Source organism: Brienomyrus brachyistius, unplaced genomic scaffold (genome assembly GCF_023856365.1).
Source record: "Brienomyrus brachyistius isolate T26 unplaced genomic scaffold, BBRACH_0.4 scaffold36, whole genome shotgun sequence".
Taxonomy (NCBI): domain Eukaryota; kingdom Metazoa; phylum Chordata; class Actinopteri; order Osteoglossiformes; family Mormyridae; genus Brienomyrus; species Brienomyrus brachyistius.
The window spans coordinates 2,395,889-2,423,351 of NW_026042311.1; the positions used below are offsets into that span (position 1 = coordinate 2,395,889).

Sequence of the window (27,463 nt, forward strand, 5' to 3'; positions counted from 1 at the left end):
AAAAAAATTCCCCACTCGCCCTCCTGTGGGCGGTCTTTGTCCTTCAAGCTCGGGTCCTCTACCAGAGGCCTGGGAGCTTGAGGGTCCTGCGCAGTATCTTAGCTGATCCTAGGATTGCGCTCTTCTGGACAGAGATCTCAGATGTCATTCCTGGAATCTGTTGGAGCCACTCTCCCAGTTTGGGCGTTACTGCCCCGAGTGTTCCAATTACCACTGGGACCACTGTTACCTTCACCTTCCACATCTTTTCTAGCTCTTCTCTCAGCCCTTGGTATTTCTCGAGCTTCTCATGTTCCTTCTTCCTGATGTTACCATCGCTTGGGATTGCTACGTCTATCACTACGGCCTTCTTCCTCTGCTTGTCCACCACTACTATGTCCGGTTGGTTAGCCATTACCAGTTTGTCAGTCTGTATCTGGAAGTCCCACAGGATCTTAGCCTTATCATTCTCAGCCACCTTTGGAGGTGTCTCCCATCTTGACCCTGGGACTTCCAGCCCATACTCCCCGCAGATGTTCCTGTACACTATGCCAGCCACTTGGTTATGGCGTTCCATGTACGCCTTGCCTGCTAGCATCTTGCACCCTGCTGTTATGTGCTGGATCGTCTCGGGGGCATCTTTGCACAGCCTGCACCTGGGGTCCTGCCTGGTGTGGTAGACCCCAGCTTCTATTGATCTTGTACTTAGAGCTTGTTCCTGTGCTGCCATGATTAATGCCTCTGTGCTGTCTTTCAGTCCAGCTTTGTCCAGCCACTGGTAGGATTTTTCAATGTCAGCCACTTCCTCTATCTGCCGGTGGTACATGCCGTGCAGGGGTTTATCTTTCCATGATGGTTCCTGTTCTTGCTCCTCTTCCTTCTTGGGTTTCTGTTGCCTGAGGTATTTACTGAGCACGTCATCAGTCGGGGCCATCTTCCTGATGTAATATATATATATATATATATATAGATATATATAGATATATATATATATATAGATATAGATATAGGTCAGTGGGTAACGCTTGAGGGAGGATATCCATGACGGTATGATATTAGATCAGTGGGTAACGCTTGAGGGAGGATATCCATGACGGTATGGTATTAGATCAGTGGGTAACGCTTGAGGGAGGATATCCATGACGGTATGATATTAGATCAGTGGGTAACGCTTGAGGGAGGATATCCATGACGGTATGGTATTAGATCAGTGGGTAACGCTTGAGGGAGGATATCCATGACGGTATGGTATTAGGTCAGTGGGTAACGCCTGAGGGAGGTTATCCATGACGGTATGTTATTAGGTCAGTGGGTAACGCCTGAGGGAGGATATCCATGACGGTATGGTATTAGGTCAGTGGGTAACGCCTGAGGGAGGATATCCATGACGGTATGGTATTAGGTCAGTGGGTAACGCTTGAGGGAGGATATCCATGACGGTATGGTATTAGGTCAGTGGGTAACGCTTGAGGGAGGATATCCATGACGGTATGGTATTAGATCAGTGGGTAACGCTTGAGGGAGGATATCCATGACGGTATGGTATTAGATCAGTGGGTAACGCTTGAGGGAGGATATCCATGACGGTATGGTATTAGATCAGTGGGTAACGCTTGAGGGAGGATATCCATGACGGTATGGTATTAGATCAGTGGGTAACGCTTGAGGGAGGTTATCCATGACGGTATGGTATTAGATCAGTGGGTAACGCTTGAGGGAGGATATCCATGACGGTATGGTATTAGATCAGTGGGTAACGCTTGAGGGAGGATATCCATGACGGTATGGTATTAGATCAGTGGGTAACGCTTGAGGGAGGTTATCCATGACGGTATGGTATTAGATCAGTGGGTAACGCTTGAGGGAGGATATCCATGACGGTATGGTATTAGATCAGTGGGTAACGCTTGAGGGAGGATATCCATGACGGTATGGTATTAGATCAGTGGGTAACGCTTGAGGGAGGATATCCATGACGGTATGGTATTAGATCAGTGGGTAACGCTTGAGGGAGGATATCCATGACTGTATGGTATTAGATCAGTGGGTAACGCTTGAGGGAGGATATCCATGACGGTATGGTATTAGATCAGTGGGTAACGCTTGAGGGAGGTTATCCATGACGGTATGGTATTAGATCAGTGGGTAACGCTTGAGGGAGGTTATCCATGACTGTATGGTATTAGATCAGTGGGTAACGCTTGAGGGAGGTTATCCATGACGGTATGGTATTAGATCAGTGGGTAACGCTTGAGGGAGGTTATCCATGACGGTATGGTATTAGATCAGTGGGTAACGCTTGTGGGAGGATATCCATGACGGTATGGTATTAGATCAGTGGGTAACGCTTGAGGGAGGATATCCATGACGGTATGGTATTAGATCAGTGGGTAACGCTTGAGGGAGGATATCCATGACGGTATGGTATTAGATCAGTGGGTAACGCTTGAGGGAGGATATCCATGACGGTATGGTATTAGATCAGTGGGTAACGCTTGAGGGAGGATATCCATGACGGTATGATATTAGATCAGTGGGTAACGCTTGAGGGAGGATATCCATGACGGTATGGTATTAGATCAGTGGGTAACGCTTGAGGGAGGATATCCATGACGGTATGGTATTAGATCAGTGGGTAACGCTTGAGGGAGGATATCCATGACGGTATGGTATTAGATCAGTGGGTAACGCTTGAGGGAGGATATCCATGACGGTATGGTATTAGATCAGTGGGTAACGCTTGAGGGAGGATATCCATGACGGTATGGTATTAGATCAGTGGGTAACGCTTGAGGGAGGATATCCATGACGGTATGGTATTAGATCAGTGGGTAACGCCTGAGGGAGGTTATCCATGACGGTATGTTATTAGATCAGTGGGTAACGCCTGAGGGAGGATATCCATGACGGTATGGTATTAGGTCAGTGGGTAACGCCTGAGGGAGGATATCCATGACGGTATGGTATTAGGTCAGTGGGTAACGCCTGAGGGAGGATATCCATGACGGTATGGTATTAGGTCAGTGGGTAACGCCTGAGGGAGGATATCCATGACGGTATGGTATTAGATCAGTGGGTAACGCCTGAGGGAGGATATCCATGACGGTATGGTATTAGATCAGTGGGTAACGCCTGAGGGAGGATATCCATGACGGTATGGTATTAGATCAGTGGGTAACGCCTGAGGGAGGATATCCATGACGGTATGATATTAGATCAGTGGGTAACGCCTGAGGGAGGATATCCATGACGGTATGGTATTAGATCAGTGGGTAACGCTTGAGGGAGGATATCCATGACGGTATGGTATTAGATCAGTGGGTAACGCTTGAGGGAGGTTATCCATGACGGTATGGTATTAGATCAGTGGGTAACGCTTGAGGGAGGTTATCCATGACTGTATGGTATTAGATCAGTGGGTAACGCTTGAGGGAGGTTATCCATGACGGTATGGTATTAGATCAGTGGGTAACGCTTGAGGGAGGATATCCATGACGGTATGGTATTAGATCAGTGGGTAACGCTTGAGGGAGGTTATCCATGACGGTATGGTATTAGATCAGTGGGTAACGCTTGAGGGAGGATATCCATGACGGTATGGTATTAGGTCAGTGGGTAACGCTTGAGGGAGGTTATCCATGACGGTATGTTATTAGGTCAGTGGGTAACGCTTGAGGGAGGATATCCATGACGGTATGGTATTAGGTCAGTGGGTAACGCTTGAGGGAGGATATCCATGACGGTATGGTATTAGGTCAGTGGGTAACGCTTGAGGGAGGTTATCCATGACGGTATGTTATTAGGTCAGTGGGTAACGCTTGAGGGAGGATATCCATGACGGTATGGTATTAGGTCAGTGGGTAACGCTTGAGGGAGGATATCCATGACGGTATGGTATTAGGTCAGTGGGTAACGCTTGAGGGAGGATATCCATGACGGTATGGTATTAGGTCAGTGGGTAACGCTTGAGGGAGGATATCCATGACGGTATGGTATTAGGTCAGTGGGTAACGCTTGAGGGAGGATATCCATGACGGTATGGTATTAGGTCAGTGGGTAACGCTTGAGGGAGGATATCCATGACGGTATGGTATTAGTTCAGTGGGTAACGCTTGAGGGAGGATATCCATGACGGTATGGTATTAGATCAGTGGGTAACGCTTGAGGGAGGATATCCATGACGGTATGGTATTAGATCAGTGGGTAACGCTTGAGGGAGGATATCCATGACGGTATGGTATTAGATCAGTGGGTAACGCTTGAGGGAGGATATCCATGACGGTATGGTATTAGATCAGTGGGTAACGCTTGAGGGAGGTTATCCATGACGGTATGGTATTAGATCAGTGGGTAACGCTTGAGGGAGGTTATCCATGACGGTATGGTATTAGATCAGTGGGTAACGCTTGAGGGAGGATATCCATGAAGGTATGGTATTAGATCAGTGGGTAACGCTTGAGGGAGGATATCCATGACGGTATGATATTAGATCAGTGGGTAACGCTTGAGGGAGGATATCCATGACGGTATGGTATTAGATCAGTGGGTAACGCTTGAGGGAGGATATCCATGACGGTATGGTATTAGATCAGTGGGTAACGCTTGAGGGAGGATATCCATGACGGTATGGTATTAGATCAGTGGGTAACGCTTGAGGGAGGATATCCATGACGGTATGGTATTAGATCAGTGGGTAACGCCTGAGGGAGGTTATCCATGACGGTATGTTATTAGATCAGTGGGTAACGCCTGAGGGAGGATATCCATGACGGTATGGTATTAGGTCAGTGGGTAACGCCTGAGGGAGGATATCCATGACGGTATGGTATTAGGTCAGTGGGTAACGCCTGAGGGAGGATATCCATGACGGTATGGTATTAGATCAGTGGGTAACGCCTGAGGGAGGATATCCATGACGGTATGGTATTAGATCAGTGGGTAACGCCTGAGGGAGGATATCCATGACGGTATGGTATTAGATCAGTGGGTAACGCCTGAGGGAGGATATCCATGACGGTATGATATTAGATCAGTGGGTAACGCCTGAGGGAGGATATCCATGACGGTATGGTATTAGATCAGTGGGTAACGCCTGAGGGAGGATATCCATGACGGTATGGTATTAGATCAGTGGGTAACGCCTGAGGGAGGATATCCATGACGGTATGGTATTAGATCAGTGGGTAACGCCTGAGGGAGGATATCCATGACGGTATGGTATTAGATCAGTGGGTAACGCTTGAGGGAGGATATCCATGACGGTATGGTATTAGATCAGTGGGTAACGCTTGAGGGAGGTTATCCATGACGGTATGGTATTAGATCAGTGGGTAACGCTTGAGGGAGGTTATCCATGACGGTATGGTATTAGATCAGTGGGTAACGCTTGAGGGAGGATATCCATGACGGTATGGTATTAGATCAGTGGGTAACGCTTGAGGGAGGTTATCCATGACGGTATGTTATTAGGTCAGTGGGTAACGCTTGAGGGAGGATATCCATGACGGTATGGTATTAGGTCAGTGGGTAACGCTTGAGGGAGGATATCCATGACGGTATGGTATTAGGTCAGTGGGTAACGCTTGAGGGAGGTTATCCATGACGGTATGTTATTAGGTCAGTGGGTAACGCTTGAGGGAGGATATCCATGACGGTATGGTATTAGGTCAGTGGGTAACGCTTGAGGGAGGATATCCATGACGGTATGGTATTAGGTCAGTGGGTAACGCTTGAGGGAGGATATCCATGACGGTATGGTATTAGTTCAGTGGGTAACGCTTGAGGGAGGATATCCATGACGGTATGGTATTAGATCAGTGGGTAACGCTTGAGGGAGGATATCCATGACGGTATGGTATTAGATCAGTGGGTAACGCTTGAGGGAGGATATCCATGACGGTATGGTATTAGATCAGTGGGTAACGCTTGAGGGAGGATATCCATGACGGTATGGTATTAGATCAGTGGGTAACGCTTGAGGGAGGATATCCATGACTGTATGGTATTAGATCAGTGGGTAACGCTTGAGGGAGGATATCCATGACGGTATGGTATTAGATCAGTGGGTAACGCTTGAGGGAGGTTATCCATGACGGTATGGTATTAGATCAGTGGGTAACGCTTGAGGGAGGTTATCCATGACTGTATGGTATTAGATCAGTGGGTAACGCTTGAGGGAGGTTATCCATGACGGTATGGTATTAGATCAGTGGGTAACGCTTGAGGGAGGTTATCCATGACGGTATGGTATTAGATCAGTGGGTAACGCTTGAGGGAGGATATCCATGACGGTATGGTATTAGATCAGTGGGTAACGCTTGAGGGAGGATATCCATGAAGGTATGGTATTAGATCAGTGGGTAACGCTTGAGGGAGGTTATCCATGACGGTATGTTATTAGATCAGTGGGTAACGCTTGAGGGAGGATATCCATGACGGTATGGTATTAGGTCAGTGGGTAACGCTTGAGGGAGGATATCCATGACGGTATGGTATTAGGTCAGTGGGTAACGCTTGAGGGAGGATATCCATGACGGTATGGTATTAGGTCAGTGGGTAACGCTTGAGGGAGGATATCCATGACGGTATGGTATTAGATCAGTGGGTAACGCTTGAGGGAGGATATCCATGACGGTATGGTATTAGGTCAGTGGGTAACGCTTGAGGGAGGATATCCATGACGGTATGGTATTAGGTCAGTGGGTAACGCTTGAGGGAGGATATCCATGACGGTATGGTATTAGTTCAGTGGGTAACGCTTGAGGGAGGATATCCATGACGGTATGGTATTAGATCAGTGGGTAACGCTTGAGGGAGGATATCCATGACGGTATGGTATTAGATCAGTGGGTAACGCTTGAGGGAGGATATCCATGACGGTATGGTATTAGATCAGTGGGTAACGCTTGAGGGAGGATATCCATGACGGTATGGTATTAGATCAGTGGGTAACGCTTGAGGGAGGATATCCATGACGGTATGGTATTAGATCAGTGGGTAACGCTTGAGGGAGGATATCCATGACGGTATGGTATTAGATCAGTGGGTAACGCTTGAGGGAGGATATCCATGACGGTATGGTATTAGATCAGTGGGTAACGCTTGAGGGAGGATATCCATGACGGTATGGTATTAGATCAGTGGGTAACGCTTGAGGGAGGATATCCATGACGGTATGGTATTAGATCAGTGGGTAACGCTTGAGGGAGGTTATCCATGACGGTATGGTATTAGATCAGTGGGTAACGCTTGAGGGAGGTTATCCATGACTGTATGGTATTAGATCAGTGGGTAACGCTTGAGGGAGGTTATCCATGACGGTATGGTATTAGATCAGTGGGTAACGCTTGAGGGAGGATATCCATGACGGTATGGTATTAGATCAGTGGGTAACGCTTGAGGGAGGATATCCATGACGGTATGGTATTAGATCAGTGGGTAACGCTTGAGGGAGGTTATCCATGACGGTATGGTATTAGATCAGTGGGTAACGCTTGAGGGAGGATATCCATGACGGTATGGTATTAGATCAGTGGGTAACGCTTGAGGGAGGATATCCATGACGGTATGGTATTAGATCAGTGGGTAACGCTTGAGGGAGGATATCCATGACGGTATGGTATTAGATCAGTGGGTAACGCTTGAGGGAGGATATCCATGACGGTATGGTATTAGATCAGTGGGTAACGCTTGAGGGAGGATATCCATGACGGTATGGTATTAGATCAGTGGGTAACGCTTGAGGGAGGATATCCATGACGGTATGGTATTAGATCAGTGGGTAACGCTTGAGGGAGGATATCCATGACTGTATGGTATTAGATCAGTGGGTAACGCTTGAGGGAGGATATCCATGACGGTATGGTATTAGATCAGTGGGTAACGCTTGAGGGAGGTTATCCATGACGGTATGGTATTAGATCAGTGGGTAACGCTTGAGGGAGGTTATCCATGACTGTATGGTATTAGATCAGTGGGTAACGCTTGAGGGAGGTTATCCATGACGGTATGGTATTAGATCAGTGGGTAACGCTTGAGGGAGGTTATCCATGACGGTATGGTATTAGATCAGTGGGTAACGCTTGAGGGAGGATATCCATGACGGTATGGTATTAGATCAGTGGGTAACGCTTGAGGGAGGTTATCCATGACGGTATGGTATTAGATCAGTGGGTAACGCTTGTGGGAGGATATCCATGAAGGTATGGTATTAGATCAGTGGGTAACGCTTGAGGGAGGATATCCATGACGGTATGGTATTAGATCAGTGGGTAACGCTTGAGGGAGGATATCCATGACGGTATGGTATTAGATCAGTGGGTAACGCTTGAGGGAGGATATCCATGACGGTATGGTATTAGATCAGTGGGTAACGCTTGAGGGAGGATATCCATGACGGTATGGTATTAGATCAGTGGGTAACGCTTGAGGGAGGATATCCATGACGGTATGGTATTAGATCAGTGGGTAACGCTTGAGGGAGGATATCCATGACGGTATGGTATTAGATCAGTGGGTAACGCCTGAGGGAGGTTATCCATGACGGTATGTTATTAGATCAGTGGGTAACGCCTGAGGGAGGATATCCATGACGGTATGGTATTAGGTCAGTGGGTAACGCCTGAGGGAGGATATCCATGACGGTATGGTATTAGGTCAGTGGGTAACGCCTGAGGGAGGATATCCATGACGGTATGGTATTAGATCAGTGGGTAACGCCTGAGGGAGGATATCCATGACGGTATGGTATTAGATCAGTGGGTAACGCTTGAGGGAGGATATCCATGACGGTATGGTATTAGATCAGTGGGTAACGCTTGAGGGAGGATATCCATGACGGTATGATATTAGATCAGTGGGTAACGCTTGAGGGAGGATATCCATGACTGTATGGTATTAGATCAGTGGGTAACGCTTGAGGGAGGTTATCCATGACGGTATGGTATTAGATCAGTGGGTAACGCTTGAGGGAGGTTATCCATGACTGTATGGTATTAGATCAGTGGGTAACGCTTGAGGGAGGTTATCCATGACGGTATGGTATTAGATCAGTGGGTAACGCTTGAGGGAGGATATCCATGACGGTATGGTATTAGATCAGTGGGTAACGCTTGAGGGAGGATATCCATGACGGTATGGTATTAGATCAGTGGGTAACGCTTGAGGGAGGTTATCCATGACGGTATGGTATTAGATCAGTGGGTAACGCTTGAGGGAGGATATCCATGACGGTATGTTATTAGATCAGTGGGTAACGCTTGAGGGAGGATATCCATGACGGTATGGTATTAGGTCAGTGGGTAACGCTTGAGGGAGGATATCCATGACGGTATGGTATTAGGTCAGTGGGTAACGCTTGAGGGAGGATATCCATGACGGTATGGTATTAGGTCAGTGGGTAACGCTTGAGGGAGGATATCCATGACGGTATGGTATTAGGTCAGTGGGTAACGCTTGAGGGAGGATATCCATGACGGTATGGTATTAGATCAGTGGGTAACGCTTGAGGGAGGATATCCATGACGGTATGATATTAGATCAGTGGGTAACGCTTGAGGGAGGATATCCATGACGGTATGGTATTAGATCAGTGGGTAACGCTTGAGGGAGGTTATCCATGACTGTATGGTATTAGATCAGTGGGTAACGCTTGAGGAAGGATATCCATGACGGTATGGTATTAGATCAGTGGGTAACGCTTGAGGCAGGTTATCCATGACGGTATGGTATTAGATCAGTGGGTAACGCTTGAGGGAGGTTATCCATGACGGTATGGTATTAGATCAGTGGGTAACGCTTGAGGGAGGATATCCATGACGGTATGGTATTAGATCAGTGGGTAACGCTTGAGGGAGGATATCCATGACGGTATGGTATTAGATCAGTGGGTAACGCTTGAGGGAGGATAACCATGACGGTATGGTATTAGATCAGTGGGTAACGCTTGAGGGAGGCTATCCATGACGGTATGGTATTAGATCAGTGGGTAACGCTTGAGGGAGGATATCCATGACGGTATGATATTAGATCAGTGGGTAACGCTTGAGGGAGGTTATCCATGACTGTATGGTATTAGATCAGTGGGTAACGCTTGAGGAAGGATATCCATGACGGTATGGTATTAGATCAGTGGGTAACGCTTGAGGCAGGTTATCCATGACGGTATGGTATTAGATCAGTGGGTAACGCTTGAGGGAGGTTATCCATGACTGTATGGTATTAGATCAGTGGGTAACGCTTGAGGGAGGTTATCCATGACGGTATGGTATTAGATCAGTGGGTAACGCTTGAGGGAGGATATCCATGACGGTATGGTATTAGATCAGTGGGTAACGCTTGAGGGAGGATATCCATGACGGTATGGTATTAGATCAGTGGGTAACGCTTGAGGGAGGATAACCATGACGGTATGGTATTAGATCAGTGGGTAATGCTTGAGGGAGGTTATCCATGACGGTATGGTATTAGATCAGTGGGTAACGCTTGAGGGAGGATATCCATGACGGTATGGTATTAGATCAGTGGGTAATGCTTGATGGAGGTCAGCCAGGACAGTATGCTGTTATACTGCTTAACCATATATATATATTTTTTTATACATATATATATATATATATATATATATATATATATATATATATATATATATATATATATATATATATATATGCTTCTGCTTTTTTTAGCCCTACTGACCTCATTACTGTATGTCCAGTTTACAGCATTGAATACCCAGTAATACTCACCTCGGTATTGCCAGTTTACAGTGTGGATTACCCATTAACACTGACCTTAGTATCCCTAGTTTACAGTGTAGAATTCCCAGTAATACTGACCTCAGTATCCCTAAGTTTACAGTGTGGAATACCCAGTCAGACTGACCTCAGTATCTCCAGTTTACAGTGTGAATCCCCCAGTCCAGCAGAGAGCCGCTTCACTCCTGAATCCTGCAGGTCATTGTGACTCATGTCCAGCTCTCTCAGGTGTGAGGAGTTTGATCTTAGAGCTGAAGCCAGTGTCCCACAGCATTTCTCTGTGAGTTTACAGCTGTTCAGGCTGAAAAACATAACATGGTGAGATACTGACATATCCACCATTTGTGAAAAATACAAAATATTAAATCAAGTGCTTGTGTTCAGGATGACAAGCAGCCCGGCTCACATATAAAAATTAATTTCAGTATGAAGACTGTACTGTGCATCCTGGTAATTTGCTGCACTCATATGATTTTAGTGCAGAACTTTTCAATTTAAATTCAAACTTCAGTTTCAGCAAAGTTCTCCACTCCATAATCGCAGAGGATCCACCCACATCTCTTGCCCAGACTTGTCCCTGACCACTTGCCCCACCCCTTCCCAGCCTCTCCATCATGATTTACCAGGTAAAGACGCAGTGGAGGAGACTCCATGCGGGGAAGGCAGCCAGCCCTGACGGATTCAGCTCCAGAGTTCTCAAGGTCTGCACAGACCTGCCGCAGAGTGCGGCATCGCATCTACAACCTGAGTCTGCAACTCCAAAGTGTATCAGAACTCTGTAAGACATCCTGCCCAGTGCCTGAGCCAAAGATGGACACCTGAATGCCCATTCAGAACAGCGGCAATGGCATCACATCTACAACCTGAGTCTGCAACTCCAAAGTGTATCAGAACTCTGCAAGACATCCTGCCCAGTGCCTGAGCCCAAGATGGACACCTGAATGCCCATTCAGAACAGCGGCAATGGCATCACACCTGATAAAGACCCTCGAGTGGCATCATCATGGTGGGTACATCACTGGACCTATTGCAGTCATTTATCTGCTGCACAGAGCTTACTCTCACCTGGACAAGATGGGGCGAACTGTGTGGGTCATGATCTTTGTATTTTCTAGTGCTTTTAACACCTCTGAACCCCTACTGTTCTGAGAAGCTGAGGGCAGCATGGGTGGATGACTTCCTGGTGTCACAAGGTAATTAGTGAGTAACACACGTGTCCCATAAGGAACTGTCCTTCCTCCAATCCTGTTTACCATTATTCTCTACACCGCTAAATGCAACTTTGAGCCGTTCAAATTTTTGTTAGTGCTGTTTTAGTTTCTGAGATATGTTTGTTTACATGGTGACGTCATCAGCCTGAAGTCTTATTTAACTGCCATGTGCAACAAGTCAGAGGGTTCATGGAAAGGTAAAGACATCACCACGCACAGTGCAAGCAAAACGCTGTGTTCTGTGATGTGCTTTACCATTTACAAGGGGGGCCAATAATTGTGGAGCCCATTTGCTGCTAGATTAGTATCTGCTACACCACCCACCTCGTCTGAAAATTTAACTAGTTTACTGTATGTATTGGCGTAAATATCATTAATGTAAATTAGGAAAAGTAATGGTCCTAAAATTTAACCCTGCGGTACCCCACTATGAACGCAGGCCCACTATGACATTCTGCCTCTAATAACTACCCATTGCTTCCTGTCTGTTAACCAGTTTTCGATCCAAAGCTGCTACAGTTACTAAAATCCCTGCAGCTTTGAGCTTAAGCAAGAGCCTTTTGTGGGGGATGATGTCAAAGACATTCTGAAAATCTAAGTAGATCACGTCGTACACTATAGGCCTTTTTGTGATCTATTTCTCCGGTAACTTCCTCAAAGAACTAAAGTACATTAGTTAAACAAGATCTACCTCTCCTAACTCCATGTTGGCTATCCCTCAGAATGTTATTTGAATCCAGATAATCTACCATTTTCACTTCGATTATAACTTCTATTACTTTTCCAGTTATGCAAGTTATACTGATTGGCCTATAGTTTGCTGAGCTACGTCCATCCATCCATCCATTTTCCAAACCGCTTATCCTACTGGGTCGCGAGGGTCCGGAGCCTATCTTGGAAGCAATGGGCACGAGGCAGGGAACAACCCAGGATGGGGGGCCAGCCCATCGCAGGGCACACTCACACACCAATCACTCACACATGCACTCCTACAGGCAATTTAGCAACTCCAATTAGTCTCAGCATTTTTTGGACTGTGGGGGGAAACCAGAGTACCTGGAGGAAACCCCACGATGACATGGGGAGAACATGCAAACTCCACACACATGTGACCCAGGCGGAGACTCGAACCCGGGTCCCAGAGGTGTGAGGCAACAGTGCTAACCACTGCACCACCATGCCGCCCCCTCTAGTTATACAGTATAACAATATTAAAACAAAACATGTGTGCAATGTCCTCATTCCTAAAAAGCAAAGTTGATATGTATACCTCCTTAGTAAAAGTGAAAGGGTGCAAGTGTAGCACTTCGTGTGTGTGATTTGCCTTGCAGCCATTGCTTTATATTAAAGTACCATTTTAGTATTTGTTCTGTCAAACAGGACTGGCCTCAGTATCTCCAGCTTACAGTGTGGGATACTCAGTAATATTGACCTCAGTATCTCCAGCTTACAGTGTGGGATACCCAGTAATACTGATCTCAGTATCTCTAGCTTACAGTGTGGGATACCAAGTAATACTGCCCTCAGTATCTTCAGCTTGCAGTGTGGGATACCCAGTAATACTGACCTCAGTATCTCCAGTTTACAGTGTGGGATACCAAGTAATACTGACCTTAGTATCTCCAGTTTATAGTGTGGTATACCCAGTAATACTGATCTCAGTATCTCTAGCTTACAGTGTGGGATACCAAGTAATACTGCCCTCAGTATCTTCAGCTTGCAGTGTGGGATACCCAGTAATACTGACCTCAGTATCTCCAGCTTACAGTGTGGGATACACAGTAATACTGACCTCAGTATCTCCAGCTTACAGTGTGGGATACCCAGTAATACTGACCTCAGTATCTCCAGTTTACAGTGTGGGATACCCAGTAATACTGACCTCAGTATCTCCATCTTACAGTGTGGGATATGCAGTAATACTGACCTTAGTATCTTCAGCTTGCAGTGTGGGATACTCAGTAATACTGACCTTAGTATCTCTAGCTTACAGTGTGGGATACCCAGTAATACTGACCTCAGTATCTCCAGCACACAGTGTGTATTCCTCAGTTCAGCAAAGAGTGGCTTCACTCCTGAATCCTGCAGATAATTGTCACTCAGGTCCAGCTCTATCAGGTGTGAGGAGTTTGATCTGAGAGCTGAAGCTAGCTCTTCACAGCATTTCTCAGTGAGATTACAGCTGTTCAGCCTGGAAAAGAAAATATTTTAAGACACAGACACATACACAGCCTCCACATTGTTAATCATACTGACTCAAAACATACTGAAAACAATAGCTTGGTTTAATAATAAGCAGTAAAGGCCACTGTGTCTCCCCCACTTGCATTCATCTCCCAAATTGCTGCAACACTACTTGAAGTGGTCATCTATAATACACTATAGATACCTTCATAATGCGTTATAATGGCTGGTATAAGAGACCTGGATACAAGGATGAGATCGAACATGGCAGCACCCGGGTCACCATGACAAGTAACTGCTTACTCTAAACCTCTACTTTACCAAATTTGCCTTTTCCTTTACTTAAGTATTTGGATTATTCTTTCTATCACCAGATATGAAAGAAACCATCCTTGATCTGCAGGCACATAACATGCATGACGATCTTATTTTTCAGCACTTCATCGGAAAATAGGCACAGGCCTATTATCGCCAAATTAGAAAATTTTAACCACAAAGAAATTGTTAAAAGTAAAGGATAAACACTGAAAGGAATGAAATATGGATTTAATGATCAGTATCTCCAAGAAAACAGCCGGCGATGGAAGACACTGTACCCTCTCGTTAAAGAAAACATGAAATACAATAAACACGCTGTCTTGATTGTAGATAAATTATACATTGATGGTCATCTTTACTGGGACTCTAAAACAACACCATGGCTTTTCTAATAAACTTCAATCTCCATAATCACCTGCCTTCCACATAATGTTAACATGCCTTCTTTCTGTGTCTTTAGTGTTTTACGTCGTTCTCTCTAACGTCATTCATTCCCATCTTGTGTTTAGACTTTGTATGGATTCCACAAAGAGAAGCAAGATGAGAAACACACTCTTATTTTGTCTTCATATTTTCTCTCCCCAGCTTTCCCACACAGAGACGTTTATCACAGATGTAGAATATTCATATATTCAGATGTAAGTAATAACAATATGGCTACACAGCCTATTAAATTAGTCACATGGCATGTATGTGGTCTTTGCACACAGAGTAAAAGAATCAAAGCTGTTAGTCATTTCACAAAGTTAGACACTGACATGCTTTTTGCAAAAAGATCTACAGCACATACAGCCCCCTCCACAATTATTGCCCCCCCTTGTAAATATTTGTAAAAGGGTTAGAAAAAAATCCACCTTTTGGTGAAGCAGCTTCATCTCACAGTGAAAAAAATTAGAAAAATCCAACCTTTCATTGAAATAAATTAATTCCAAGAAAAACAAAAATCCTTCATCAAGAAATAATTATTTTTAACAATTACCATAATTATTGGCAGCCCTGCAAATTATAGTGAACACAATGCAACTGAAGCATGTTTCCCATGTAAATTATACATTTTTGAGTTGATTGGAGTGAATAGGAACCTTTAAGCTGTAATCCATGACTTCCTGAGTAACTGGGGTACAAACATGAGGAGACACAGAGGCCAAATTCCCTTAGTCATCCATCAACATGGGAAAGATAAGAGACACACAGACCAAATGAGGGAGAAGTGTGCTGACTTCATTAGTCAGGGAATAGGTGTCATGCCCGGCTCGTCCGCTCCTCCTGTGTGCCACGCCCCCTGATTACCCACGTGTTTTCTCCCGATTGTACCCAGCTGTGTCTAGTTAATTTGCTCAGTCCTGTGTATTTCAGTCCGTGTCTTACCTGAGTCCATCGTCTGTCATTGATGTTGTCAATGCCTGTGTCCCGTCCCGCTGTACTCGCTCCGTTTTCCTCCATTAAACCCCCGTTTGCCCCGTATTCTGCCTTCCTGATTCCCCGCTTGCCCGCACGATCGCCGCTCTGCCCACGATCTCCCGTGACAATGGGTATTAAAAAATAGCTACTCGCCTTAAAATGCCCATTTCTACTCTTAGGGCAATAATTAAAAAGTGGACAACAACTGTAACTGTTATAATCCTGGGTGGGTTGTGCACTAAGGTGCCCGGAGCACAGACAGAAGCACAGGATGGCAGAAGTCGGGGAAACACGAGGTTTTAATGAATAGCAAAGCAAACGCAGACGGACAATACAATGACCGAACTGGGGAAACAAACTGAAACATGGACTAAATACATTGGACTAAGGACTGCAACAGGAAACAGCTGGTGAACACCGGGAATCCACACGGGGCTAATGAAAGGGTTATGGAAGAGAAGGTTAATCAAGTTTATTAGAGAGGGTTACGGCACATGGAAGGAGCGGACGATCGGGGCAGGACAGGGTGGAAAAGGACCCAAGTTTATTTTTCCGCCTTGAACAGTGAGGAGGATCATAAGAATACTGGAGGAATACTGTGCACAATTAGTGCTCTGTGTGCTTCTAGCTGTGTTACAGAATAATAAATATGTACGATAAAAGAGCCCATTTCATGTGCTGGCGTTTCTTTCCATTTCGGTTCATGAGTTGATGAGCCCATGAAACATCCTCAGACGGTTGGGTCTGATGTCTTGACCCACTGCTCAGTTCAGCAGCCAGGGCAGTAGCCATACTTGGGTTCGTTCTGCTTTCCCCACTGTTGGCCAAGGGAGACTGTAGGCTATTTTTACAGACATGGAACTTTTTACCCTGGGAGACATCTGAGTCAGTGTGATTTTCATTTTGCTTTAGAACCATGGTTTTTTTTCTCTGCCAAGGCAGGGTAGTCCTGTTAGCCTCTCTCACTATTACCGCATTCAGTCTAGTAGCTCATCAAGGTAGCTAGATCGCAGAGAACTCTAGGCAGTTTCGGGCACCACCATGCCACCCCTCACATATACAGATTTGGACAAATTTGTTGGTACCCTTCCACAAAAAAACACAACTATCTCTGAAATAAATTTGCCGATATTAACTAAGCGACAAAAGTTTACTGGCATCCCTTATTGTTTATTCCACAAATCAGACTTTGCTTTTGATTATTGATTCAGTTTACAATTTTATACAATTATACAAACGAAAGTGGCATAGACGAAAAAAGATCCATCCATCCATCCATTTTCCAAACCGCTTATCCTACTGGGTCGCGGGGGGTCTGGAGCCTATCCCGGAATCAATGGGCACGAGGCAGGGAACAACCCAGGATGGGGGGCCAGCCCATCACAGGAAAAAAACTTAATTTAATATTTTGTGGCACCACCTCTTGCAGTAATTACTGCCTATTTGCGATCTCTGTACTTCACAATGAGGCGTCTGCATTTGCCAACCGGTAGTTTGGCCCCCTCCTCCTGATCAACTGCTCAAGCTGTCTCAGGTTTGAAGAGTGGCGTCTACACTCTTTTAGAGAATTTTCCATAGAAGTTCAATAGGATGAAGATCAGGGTTTATCAAGGGCCATTTAAGAATAGTCCAATGATTTTTTCCAAGTCATTCTTGAGTGCTTTTAGCTGTATGATTTGTGTCATTATCCTGTTTGAGGACCCATGACCTGCGACTGGGGCTGAGCTTTCTGAGACTGGGCAGTGTGTTTCGCTCCAGGATGCCTTGGTTGTCTTGATGCTTCATTGTGTCCTGCACAGATTCAAGGTTCCCCGTCCCAGATGTAGCAAAGCAGCCCCAAAAACAAACCCGAACCCCCTCCATGCTTCACAACAAGTATGATGTTCTTTTCTTTTAAAGCTTCATTCTTCTGTAAACATAGAGCTGATGTGACTGGCCAAAAACCTCAAGTTCTGTCTCATCAGTCCAAAGGACATTCTCCCAGAAACTTGGGGCTTGTCATCATGCTTTTTGGTGAATTCCACTCTGGCTTTTTTATGTTTTCCTGTCAATAATGAAGCCCCCCTGGATCTTCTTCCATGTAATCCATTGCTGATAAAAATGCGACAGATGGCGTGATCAAAAAATGACGTACCTTGACCCTGAAGCTCAGCTTGAGTGTTTTTTATGCATTCCTTCGCTCTTTCTGCCACCTGCACTTTCCTTCTGATCAACCTGGGGTTGCATTTCCTCTTACGTCCACGTCCTGGGAGGTTGGCTACAGTCCCATAAACCTTATACTTTTTAATAATATTGGCAGCTGTGGTCACAGGAACGTGAAGCTGGAGATGGTCTTATAGCCTTCACCTTTAACATGGTATCTATAATCTCCTTTCTGATCTCCTCAGACAGCTCTCTCCTTTGCTTTCTCTGGTCCATGTTCAGTGTGGTGCACAGAATTATACCAAACAACACAGTAGCTTGTTCTTTCCCTTTAAATAGGCTGAATGGCTGATGACAAGCATGAAGGCACCTGTGATACTAATTAAGGTTAAATACTTAGTTTGAAACATGACTATAATGCAAAGATAAATAGTCTCTTTAGGGGTACCAACAAATCTGTACATGTCTGTATATGTAATCCTGTCTCTTTCTTTGCAATTTGTTTCTTTCTTGATATATGTTGATATATTATATATATTTTGAACAAAATATAAGCATTTGATGATCAGTACTGACACACCACAGCACACAATAATGAAATGTGTCCTCTGTATCTACCCCATATGGGGCATCGTGATACAGCAGGAGGCAGCTAATTCAGCGCCCAGGGAGCAGTGTTTGCTCAGGGTACCTCAGTGGGCGGGGATTCGAACCAGCAGTCTTTTAATTATAAGTGCACTTCCCTAACCGTTAGGTCACCACTGCCCACACCTGCCTCTATATACACACGCACACACACACGCACTTTCTTCATTTGAACTGATTCAGACACCCATCCCCCTTCTGCATTCCAGAGGGATCGAGTCATAAATAAGCCAAATGGTGCCTTTTCACATCCTTACATTGAAGGGATTAATTAATGTGCGTGTTGTTAAACACGGCTATCACATTACTGCAATAAGCCAGAGTTAAGCACAAAATTGAAAATCACAAATGTTTAACGTGTTATGAAACTAATGACCACTTGTTATGTATGAACCTTGAATATATGTTGTAAAAGGTTTCTACCAGTAGATGGCACCATGTAAATCTGCGTGTGTTGGTTGGAGCGTTCTGTTGTTCAATAAAGGGAGCGCGCAAATGAAGCGCGTAAAAAGAGTTGTCTCCGACCTTTATCTGTGTAGCTCGGTATGTAATGCAAGTGTGCATATGGATACATAAAGGGAGCAACATAACATAAATTGGCGACGAGTCCTGTAGTCCAGAAGACTTATTATCGATTTTGGACAAAAGGAAAACGAACAACCACGTTGTAAAAGTATAGCTAGCGAACTAGCATTCTGACAAGAGAAGGAGTCTCTTCCTCCAACGGATAGTGCTACAGTGCGTATAACTGAGGGAAGTCGCATCATGGCAGGAGTGATCGGGCATATGGATCCTTTTGAGGAGACTGGTGAGCAATGGGGAACGTATATTGAACGTTTTGAACACTACGTTTCGGCTAATGACATTACGGCCGTAAGGAAAGTGGCTGTGCTGTGTAGTGTGATGGGACCAAAAACGTATGGACTACTCCGCAGTTTGGTGGCTCCTACGAAACCTGGTACTATGATATATGAGGATATTGTTGCTGTGTTGCAAGCCCATTTTGCTCCGAAACCGCTCGTCATAGCTGAGAGATTCCGGTTTCATAAGCGAAATCAAGGGGAAGGAGAAACTGTTGCACAGTATGTCGCGGTGCTTAAGAGACTGTCTGAACATTGTGAGTTTGGTGGCTACTTGGAAGACGCATTAAGAGACAGATTTGTTTGTGGATTAAAATGTGAAATGGTGCAGAAGCGGCTTTTGACGGAGAGAGATCTCACGTTCCAGAAAGCAGTCGATTATGCCGTGTCAGCAGAGACTGCAGCACGTGACGTACAGCAGTTGAGCAGTTCTCTTAAAGTGAACGCAGTGCTCTCACAAAAGGGTGAGAGTTGTCGTCGCTGCGGGAAAACAAACCATACTGATCATGACTGCTGGTTCAGAGACCGGGACTGTCACCAGTGTGGGAGGAAAGGCCACTTGAAGCGAATGTGTCGGAGTAAAACCAAAAATAGACAAGGTAGAGGACATAAACAAGAAGAGGGGAAGCCTGAACAGAAAGGCAATGCAATTAAACACGGTTTGAAAGACAAAAAGAAGAAAATTCATTATGTGGAAGCAAATGAAAATGAAAGTGAACAAACTAAATCAGACACCGATAGTGAGTTGGGATTATATACCTTGTCTCAAAAAGGGAAATATTCACGTATAACAGTAATGCCTTTAATTAATGGAAAGAAAATGGAAATGGAATTGGATACAGGGGCTGCTGTGTCATTGATTCCTTGGGAACAATATAAAAGAAATCTGAGCCAGCTGCCTCTACTACCCACTGATATTATGTTAAAGACATACACGGGTGAGCCTCTGGCACCAGAAGGGGTTGTTAAAGTGCAAGTGGAATTAAACAAGAAATGTGCTGTTTTGCCCTTGTATGTGGTGAAAGTGGATGCCCCACCTTTGTTTGGCAGGGAGTGGCTGAGAGTCATTAAACTGGACTGGAGAGACTTAAAGACTGTGCATGCCATTGAACAAAGACAAACAAACAATTTAGAGGCTGTGTTAAAGAGACACTCAGCGGTTTTCTCTAAAAAGTTAGGCACAATGAAAGGGGTTAAAGCCAGACTGACCCTAAGACCTGATAGTGTCCCTAAATTCTGTCCACCACGTAATGTGCCGTATGCCCTTCGCCCGCGAGTGGAGGCTGAGCTAAAACGCCTAACTGAGCTGGGGGTAATCTCACCAGTGGCACATAGTGACTGGGCTACGCCCGTAGTACCTGTCAGTAAGAAGGACGGCACAGTAAGATTGTGTGGGGATTTTAAAGTCACCCTCAACCCAGCTCTCTGCGTGGATAGGTACCCAATTCCACGCATTGAGGACTTGTTTGCTTCTCTAGCAGGAGGTCAGTGCTTCAGTAAGCTAGATTTATCGAATGCCTATCTACAGATGGAAGTAGAGGAGAGCTCCAAGAAGCTGCTGACAATATCTACACAAAAAGGACTATTTGGGTTCAATCGTTTACCTTTTGGCGTAGCTTCATCACCCGCTCTATTCCAAAAGGCTATGGACCAAATACTTCTCGGACTGCCTCACACTCATTGTTACTTGGACGACATCCTAGTTAGTGGTCCTGATGAACTGACACACCTCAAAACACTGGATGCTGTCCTGGGAAGGCTAGAAGAATACGGTTTACACCTCAAACGGGAGAAGTGTCTGTTTTTCCAGGAGTCTGTGGAATACTTGGGCCATATCATTGATGCAACTGGGCTTCACAAATCACCTGAGAAGGTACGTGCCATTGTGGAAGCACCAGCACCAGGTGATGTCAGCCAGCTACGTTCGTTTCTAGGGATGCTTAACTATTACGGACGGTTCATTCCCGATCTAGCCACTGTTCTAAAACCATTGAATGAACTGCTCAATAAAGAGAAGAAATGGCAGTGGACATCAGCCTGCGAGTCAGCGTTCCAGGAAGCTAAAACACGACTAGTATCTCAGGAAGTCCTCACTCACTACAATCCAGAACTGCCTCTCCGCCTCGCTTGTGATGCTTCACCCTATGGGGTCGGAGCTGTGCTCTCACACATCATGCCTGATGGTGAAGAAAGACCTATAGCCTACGCATCACGAACTCTCAACAAAGCGGAACAAAACTACGCTCAGATCGAGAGGGAGGCTTTAGCAATAGTCTTTGGAGTACGCAAGTTCTATCAGTACCTTTATGGTAATAAGTTCACTTTACTCACTGACCATCGCCTGTTGACAACTATTCTGAGTCCAGTGAAAAGTATACCTTCAATGGCTGCAGCTCGAATGCAGCGTTGGGCGCTCCTCCTGGCAGCACACAATTACACCATTCAATACAGGAAAGGTGCATCGCATGCCAATGCCGATGGATTGTCGAGGTTACCGCTTCCCCACACCCCTATGGAAAAACCAGGGGCGGTGGAGGTATTCTACACATCTCAGTTGGACACGTTACCAGTTAGCGACACAGAGATCAGACGTAATACCATGTCTGACTCCACCTTGGCTCGTGTTATGGAAATGGTCACCACTGGTCGATTCCCAGCTGCAAAGGACGTGGGTGAAGAGCTGTCGCCCTATCTTCTTCGCCGCCACGATCTCACAATACAACAGGGATGCCTCATGTGGGGTGTTAGAGTGATTGTGCCACCTAAACTACGCCCCCGTGTTTTGAAAGAGCTTCACACAGCACATCCAGGTGTAGTGAGAATGAAGAGCTTGGCTCGCAGTTATGTTTGGTGGCCTGGCATCGACTCTCAAATCGAGCTTCAAGCTAAAGCCTGCCACGCATGTCAGCATGTGCAAAAAGATCCTGGTTTAGCACCGTTACACCCTTGGAGTTGGCCATCCAGTCCTTGGGAAAGGATACACGTAGACTTTGCAGGTCCATTTGAAGGACATATGTATCTGGTCATTGTGGACGCACATTCCAAGTGGCCTGAGGTGCACATCATGGACAGCACCACAGCCAGTGAGACCATACTGGTGCTTAGGGGCCTTTTTAGTCGCTATGGCATTCCACACATTTTGGTCAGCGACAATGGACCTCAGTTCTGTTCTGAGGAATTCAGCACATTCCTGAAGTTCAATGGTGTCAAACACATCCGCTCAGCACCGTACCATCCTGCCACCAATGGCTTGGCGGAGCGTTTTGTGCAGACATTCAAACATGCCTTAAAATCATCCAGAGGAACAACACCGGTGCCGCAACGCCTTGATACATTTCTGTTGACATACCGCAACACCCCCCACGCGACAACAAAAGAGACGCCAGCTATGTTGTTCGTTGGACGCAAGCTGCGCTCTCGACTGGATTTTCTGAAACCCAGTGTGGCTGGAGCGGTGCACCAGTCACAGGGCGCTCAACAGCAACGCCGTCTCCAACGCTCTAAAGAGAGACAGTTTGGGGCTGGGGTGCCAGTTCTCGTGCGTGATTATAGGAAGGGGAAGGATAAGTGGACTCAAGGTGTGGTGATGGAGAAAACTGGACCAGTGTCGTACAAGGTAAATGTAGGAACACAAGGGGTATGGAAACGCCATGTGGACCAGATGCTGGCTCGTTCTGAGTCAGTGCCTCAACAGTCTGTAGTGCAGATGCCTGTGAGTCCTCCGTTGTTACTACCGCAGAGTGATAGTAACAACACACTTAACCCTAGTACACCTCACATAGGAGTTCCTGAGACCATCACTAAAACCCCACAACCCATTGAAACGCCACATATGGAACACACACAGGTAACAGAGACTGTAAGACGCTATCCTGTGAGGATTACTAAACCACCAGTACGGTATCGTGATGAGTGAGTTTATATATATAAAAAAAGTGTTATTCACAAATGTTTGGTTCTGAAACTTAATAATAATAATAAAAATGTATCTCTTATGTTGGGCAAAGAGGAATTACTCCTAAGTAAATGTTCTGTGTTTATTAACAACAAATCTTAGTGGGGAGGGATGTTATGTATGAACCTTGAATATATGTTGTAAAAGGTTTCTACCAGTAGATGGCACCATGTAAATCTGCGTGTGTTGGTTGGAGCGTTCTGTTGTTCAATAAAGGGAGCGCGCAAATGAAGCGCGTAAAAAGAGTTGTCTCCGACCTTTATCTGTGTAGCTCGATATGTAATGCAAGTGTGCATATGGATACATAAAGGGAGCAACATAACACTACGCATGCTATCTGGGTATGTATAAGTCATTGTTTACAAACTAGCCAACTAATGACGAGACATAAAAATAAATACCATACGTTCTCGTTCGGGGCTCATCGTCTAACGGTTTATCAGTTTTATATGGGTTAAATACAGCCTTCAAGTGACACAGTTATAAATGTGCAAACGCAATTTAATATGTCTGTTGCACATTTAGATTGACGGAACTATACGGCTTCGAATCGAAGAAAAGCGCGGTGCGCGCTCCCGATAGGGGGCGCATTTCACGTCAGGGGTACAGAATTCAGCACAACACCTGTTCCTCCGGAGAGGTTGGAATCCAGCCGTTGGATGACTGCAGATACACTTGCCTATGATCATCTAGCTCACAAACGTGTAGTCCACATACTGTTCCACACGCCTGCTAATGACGTCATTACCTGGAGACTATGGTATTTTATAATCCAAAATCTTATAATCTAAAGTCCCTAAAATCGACTTTTGCGTCTATCAAACGGCAATTATGTCAACCGGAGGTCTTGTTTTGTCAGGCAGAACACAAATAACTGGACGTGATCACAGTTAACAAGTTTTAATAAAGTCGGCGCATAACAGTGACAGACATCTATCGCGATATCCACCTCTGCCCCGTATCCTAGCAACGCTACGTTCTAGAATCTAGAACCATTCCCATATATATACAGGCCGGGTAGAAAGTTTTTATCATTTGAGAAACAGACACCTTGGAAGACAGCACCTCTTTAAATTCAAAATGAGCCTCCTTAAATACATTAAGCAAAGGAAACAGTTCCAATACAGTGTCTTGCACGAGGACGATTCAGACACTAAAAGTGGAACTAAAATGAAAATGAGCTTCCTACAAAACTTGAAGAAGCTTTTCAAGGAACGAACACAGTTCCGCAACAGTGTCTTGACTGAGGACAACATAGACACTAAAAGCACAAATAAATGGAAAAGGAGCTTCCTGAAGAACTTTAGGAAGTATATTGAGCAAAGAAAGCAGTTCCAGTATAGTGTCTTGTCTGAGGACGACACAGACGTGGAACATGATGACATGACTGGAGCTGGAGAAGAGATGGTAAGAAAACAACCTAAACAGTCCTTATAATGTAATGAGGCATCTGTACTCAGAGTACATCTCATTTTTAATATTAGAATCCCCTGCTGCTTTATGTTTTTGCATAGTGCCCTAATCTAACCTGTGTCTATGTCGGTCTCGACCTGAGAAGTGAAATATCAATACTTCTATTGGAGTAGCATGAAGCACTTATGTTAATCTTGTTTAATAATCATGAATTTTAATATTCAGACACATAGATTTGATTTTGAAAATTATTTTGCTAATGTAGGACACATGGAAAGACCTTCGTGACATGGAGGCAGAGAGACAGAGGGTCCAGAAAGAGGAGAAGGGACCCCTGATCACAAAGAATTAAAAGCCCCAGCAAGACAAGGCAGAGAAAGGCGCTGCCACTTATTTATTTGTGAGGATACAATGGAGATGAGACAGATCGATGGAGGCTTTATTGAGGACTAAAGTACAGGGTAACAGAAACAAAAAGGACGGGGGGGGTCACAATGAATGTTTCACTACTGACCTAATCCTCAAATGACAAAGAGGACGTGTATATAAGAAAAGATAATGTCTTTGTTAAGTAAATGTCTTTTTCATATTAAATAAATGGCATTTTCATATTAAATAAATGTCAGTGTCACTACTTATTGTCAACCAGGTTTTTTAAATATTTACCCATCCATCTTCCATAACTACATATAGACATGCAGTATAGCATTGTGTAATTATTCCTTGTTCAGTATTACAGGGGTGGGCAAAATAGTGGATATAACATGTGAGAAACAGCCTTATTTTTGAAGTATTAGCTATATTGGTCAATTGGGTTTAGCCTCAGGTTAACCAAGTTCTATCAACACCAATCTCTGGTGGATCGAGCCAGTTTAGAGGGCAGGGTATGTGTGACTCATGGGGTTTGGACACTGTGCCTGGTACCAGAAGGTTGTCGGGTCTGCTAAGTGTCTGCTAAATGAATATTAGTAACTACATTACAATCACTGATGCAGCTACAGTGGTGGACAGTGCCACAGTGGAGCCAGTTTTCAGCTCGGGAGTTTCATGCCCATTACCAGCCCACTTTTTTCAGGAAGGTGAGAACTGGATAAATGAAGCAATACCTCAATTCTTATTATTCAGTAGTTTTATTTGCTTTTTCAAATATGAATGAAACACTAGTCAAATGAATAAATAAAATATCAAAATTAATATATACAAATTTCTAACTGTAAATGGCTTAACAATAGTCAGTGAGTGATTGAAAGTGTCAAAATATCTTTTCAAATAAAACAATGTCAAAATGAATCTCGCAGTTCTTCACGTGAGGCATGTTGCACTACTATACAGATGTTTAACTGTAAATGGCTTAAACAACAATAACATAACATTTATAACAGTAACAGCCGCCTGAGTAGTGTAATGGTCTTCAGGGGCGCTGTAAAGGGGGGGTAAACGATGACGATTCTCGGGGCCCATGACTGAGAGGGGGCCCAGAGAAGCCCCCAATAAACTGTGTTGGGGGCCCTGTCAAGATTCTTTTCATGGGGCCCAAAATCCTTAGCAGCGCCCCTGATGGTCTCTGCAACTTTCTTTATTACTGTCTCATTATCTATCAGCATAAGGATTTCCTTCTCTGTGCACATCAGCACAAAGGCCTCCAAGTGCTCCGGAGTCAGTGAGTGATTGAAAGTGTAAAAATATCTTTTCATATACAACACAATGTGTTTGTGCCTGAAATATGCTGTACAAAAACATTTGACTTATCAGTCTTTTAATTTCACTAATACACCGCTGTGTAGTTTACCTCTGAATCTAAACTGTAAATCTCATCGACTTCTGAATATTTGAATTTCATTTGGAATCCATCTATCACTGGTGTGTGTATATGAGTATATTAAGTAACTTTAATTCATATTTAATAGCAGACCTCTCAGCCAGCCTGGCGTCCTCACTGCTAATCAGTCCCTCATTCTTGGCAGAACACTGACTGACAGGGTTCTGCTGGTCAGAAACTACAAAATGATTAAATGGTCATTTTACTGCATCCATAGATTGTGCTTTAGATTTTTATATGTATATTTTTTCTTAAAATTACATTTGTGAACACATTGATCTGTCATGATAAGCCATAGAAATGCACTAATATTTGAATTGGTTTAATATTTTGCTGCAGGTTTACCTGCAACATTTACCTGTTCCCAGTTCTTTTCATTCTTTTGAAAAAATCTCTGTGATTTTGGCACATTTCGCTGCATCCTCCTCCAACGCTCTTTTTTTTCTTAGCCTGACCTTTTCAGCCCATCCTGATCTCTTCTTTTCCATATTGTTACACTAATTGCAATTTTACTAAATCAAAGAAAGTTTTAAATCAATAAATAATTTACGAATCGTAAGTAGGGGGTGGCATGGTGGTGCAGTGGTTAGCACTGTTGCCTCACACCTCTGGGACTCGGGTTCAAGTCTCCACCTGGGTTATATGTGTGCGGAGTTTGCATGTTCTCCCCATGTCGTCGTGGGGTTTCCTCCGGGTACTCTGGTTTTCCCTCACAGTCCAAAAACATGCTGAGGCTAATTGGAGTTGCTAAATTGCCCGTAGGAGTGCATGTGTGAGTGAAT

General features: G+C 44.7%; 2 protein-coding genes across 2 annotated transcripts in view; one reads left to right on the forward strand and one right to left on the reverse strand.

Moving 5' to 3' along the window:
- The window catches only part of LOC125721992 (ribonuclease inhibitor-like), a 32,678-nt gene extending 21,558 nt beyond the window's left edge, over positions 1-11,120 (reverse strand). Inside the window, exon 1 of the mRNA XM_048998238.1 lies at positions 10,861-11,120. Coding sequence (XP_048854195.1) covers positions 10,861-11,075 — 215 coding nt within the window. The 5' untranslated portion in view covers positions 11,076-11,120. The remainder of the gene's footprint in view (positions 1-10,860) is intronic.
- Positions 11,121-19,278: 8,158 nt separating this feature from the next.
- On the forward strand, positions 19,279-23,412 carry LOC125722025 (uncharacterized protein K02A2.6-like). Its single transcript, XM_048998274.1, has one exon. It carries the CDS (start codon positions 19,400-19,402, stop codon positions 23,408-23,410), a length of 4,011 nt encoding a protein of 1,336 aa, XP_048854231.1. The 5' UTR covers positions 19,279-19,399; the 3' UTR covers positions 23,411-23,412.
- The last annotated feature ends 4,051 nt before the right edge of the window (positions 23,413-27,463 follow it).